General features: G+C 69.0%; 1 protein-coding gene across 1 annotated transcript; it reads right to left on the bottom strand.

The window, feature by feature from the left end:
- Positions 1–633: 633 nt before the first annotated feature.
- EMIHUDRAFT_105067 (enoyl-CoA hydratase/isomerase) lies at positions 634–1,519 on the bottom strand (the record flags this gene model as incomplete). The annotated part of the gene is made up of 3 exons (XM_005763000.1): positions 634–773; positions 988–1,029; positions 1,096–1,519. 3 exons carry the CDS (start codon positions 1,517–1,519, stop codon positions 634–636), a joined length of 606 nt encoding a protein of 201 aa, XP_005763057.1.
- Between the last annotated feature and the right edge of the window lie 1,522 nt (positions 1,520–3,041).

Raw genomic sequence — 3,041 nt, 5'->3', positions numbered from 1 at the left:
GGCAACGCTCCCCTCGGGGGGGGGGGGGGGGAAGCGGAGGAGGGCGGGGCGTGTGGCGGTCGCCGAGTCGGAGTGCCTCCTCTCCGTCAAAGATGCGCCTAAGGAAAGGTCCGGGAAACTTCTCAACACGCACGAGGTGGTGGGGCAAGGGCCAGGGCAGCCCCCTCGCGACTCCCCGTCTAGAGGACAGGAGCTAGCACGGCATTCAAAGTGCAAGGCCCGGTGCGCGTGGGTGAGGTGTGTGAGAGTGTGAGTGAGGCGCACCTAAAGCAGAGGGCTGCGAGTCGACGCGGTGAGAAGATGTCAGCAGCGCCTCGCCGGCAACAGGTGCGCCCTGTCATGATCAGCTCCGTCGCCACGTCCTGCGGCGGCGGCCAGAGGCCGAGAGATGGGGGAGGTGCCTCGGAGACTGGGAGGTGCCAAGGGGAGCGGCGGCGGCGAGAGGGAGTCTGGGGAGGAGGTGGGGGAGGGAGGGCCCCCCCGGTGGTCGCGGAGAGGCGGCGCTGCCACACTCACACTCAGACTCACTCACACTCACTTGAGAGCGGCGGTGCACCCACACTCGCAGGCACTTGAGAGATCGCGTCTCAGATTGACACCAGGCCAGAATGCAGCTGTGAAGAGGGCAGTTTGTCACGCCCGCACAGCAGGGCTCGGCGCTCGCGCCTTTGGCACCAGCTCCGGTAGGACGACTGTCGCGCCCATGTCGGGGATGATGCCCCACTTGGCCTCCATCAGGGAGAACTTGCACCCCGGCGTCGCGATGCGCATGTCTGCGGCGGCGGCGGGGGAGGCGGCGGCGGAGGCCGAGGGAGGCGGCGGTGGCGGGGAGGGAGGCGAGGGACGTGTCGGAGGCAGAGGAGGGGCGAGGCGGCGGCCGCGAGGACGGTGGTGGTGAGGGGTGAGGGGCGGGGCTTGCGGAGGCGGGCTGGGAGGGAAGGCGGCGGAGGGAGAACACGAGGAGAAGCGAGGGCGGATCGTGGCGACCTGCGCCGAGTGCAATCTGGAAGCCGCCGCCAAGGCAAACACCTATGCACGGCCGAGTCCCGAGGGTTGCAGTCAGGAGACGAGGGGCGTCAGTGCCCCCCCCTCCACCCGCGTCCGCGGCGCCGTGGGTCGCCGCGATGACGGGAGCGGGCACTCGCCGCCACAGGTAGCACACGTCCTGCGCCAAGTTTGAGATGGCACCGTCGGGGCGGTCCAGCAGCTCCCGGCCGTTGGCTCGCGCATGCAGAGGGTGGTTGATGCTCTTGACGTCGAGGCCGGCGCAAAAGGCTCGGCCCGACCCGTGGACAACGACCGCGCGCACGCCTTTGTCCTCCGCCAGCTCAACGGCCGCTGAGCGGATGGCGCGGAACATGTCAATGTCGAGCGAGTTGAGCTTCTCCGGCCGGCCAAGTGTCACCGTCGCGACGCCGTCGGCGGCGCGCTCGATGGAAACGCGTGGAGCCGAGCTGCTCGAGGACGCAAAGGTGCGGGTAAAGGTGCGGGTAAGGTCGCGTGCGGGCCGTCGGAGCATGTGTGTATCTTTCGCTCGTGCGTGGTGGACGCCTCTCGTCGTTGGGCCTGCGGAAGGAGGGGCGAAGCGAGGCCGGTAGCGGGGAGCGCTCGAGAGTGTTTATACTGCGTGGAGGAGGCGGAGACGCGTCGCGTGATCGCGATTGAACTAGGGGCAGTTTGGGCACCGATCCGATGTTGCTGTCGGGGGCTAGCGGGCGGCTTGGCAGGGCTGCGCGCGAGTTTTTCTTCTTTCTACAAAATCAGATCGTCACAAAACGACTACGCCGCTCCCCGTGTTTGTAGCCTGGCGTTTGTGCCGGAAAACGCATCTCTCTCTCTCTCTAACCGCAACAAACAAAAAGAAAAATAGAATGTTTTTCTTACTTCTTGGCATTACAAGGGAAAATCTGTCATGGGGGTCATGTTGGGAGGAGAGAGAAAATTCCTGGTTCGTTTCTTGTGCTTTCTCTTGGCATACGCCGCTCCGGCCTGGCCGCTGCGATGTTCTTCTCCTGCAACTGCCCGCGCTGCGAGCTTCCCCGCAAGCGGCCTCGCCGTTGGCAGCGCCCTGTCACGGCGCTGTGTACCGAGGAGCCCCGCAGCGGCAGCGTTGCAGCAGGTACGGGCGGCGCCGAGGCTGCCACCGCACCCATCTACGTGCTCGAGCGGCTCGCTCACATCCGTTGCGCGCAGCTGACTCTGGCGTCCCCGCCGGGATGGCCCCCCATCGCGAGCGCGCGCGCGAGCGTTTCCGGCAGCGTCGTGACGACGGAGTGCGACTTGCAGTGCGGCTCCCTCTTTGGCGGCCGCAGGCTGGTGCTGCGACTCGACATCGGGGAGCTGCTCGGCGCGCCCGCCGATGGCGCTTCGATTCGGACGAGAGACGGCGTGGCGCACATCCGTCTCGCGCTGCAGCCGCCGCCGCCTGTGCTTCTGCCGTCTGTGAGCTCGCGCGGGGCAGAAGCGATGCGGAGGGAGGAGGCTGGCGATGGGTGTCTGCCGGAGAAACAGCTGCTCCACGAGCAGCGCGAGGAGCGGCTCCCTCGCGAGGAGTCGGGCTTATGCCGCCGCGCCGCCGCGCAGCGGCGGCGCGAGCGGCGCGAACTGCCTGGTGCGGAGGTGCACTGCCGCAGCTGCCGCGCCCGCCTGCTGCAGCTGCCGCCCACCGTGCACGCGATGCCAGATGTGGACGCAGCGAGCATGGTGGACTTTGCGCAGTGCTGCCAGGAGATCGACTTCGATTGGGGCTGCGTCTTCCCGGAGGCCGGCGGCGCGGCGGCCGAGGCCTCGGGCGGGCACGGCAACTGGCGTCGCGACGCAGAGGCCGAGGCGGCGCTGCCGATTTGCTTCACGTCTGACCACGCGCTGCACCTGCGCCGCGCGCCTCCCGCCTCCCTCGAGCTGTGTGGCGGCGGCGGCGGCGGCGGCGGCGGCGGCGGCGGCGGCGGCGGCGGCGGCGGCGGCGGGCTGCGCCCGTTCGTGCCGCCGCGACACGTCCACAGCCGCGCCACGGAAGGCACGGGCGCCCCGGCGCGAGGGTG

This window comes from Emiliania huxleyi (genome assembly GCF_000372725.1).
Source record: "Emiliania huxleyi CCMP1516 unplaced genomic scaffold EMIHUscaffold_65, whole genome shotgun sequence".
In the NCBI taxonomy this organism is placed as follows: Eukaryota; Haptophyta; order Isochrysidales; family Noelaerhabdaceae; genus Emiliania; species Emiliania huxleyi.
This window is presented reverse-complemented; position numbering and strand designations above follow the sequence as displayed.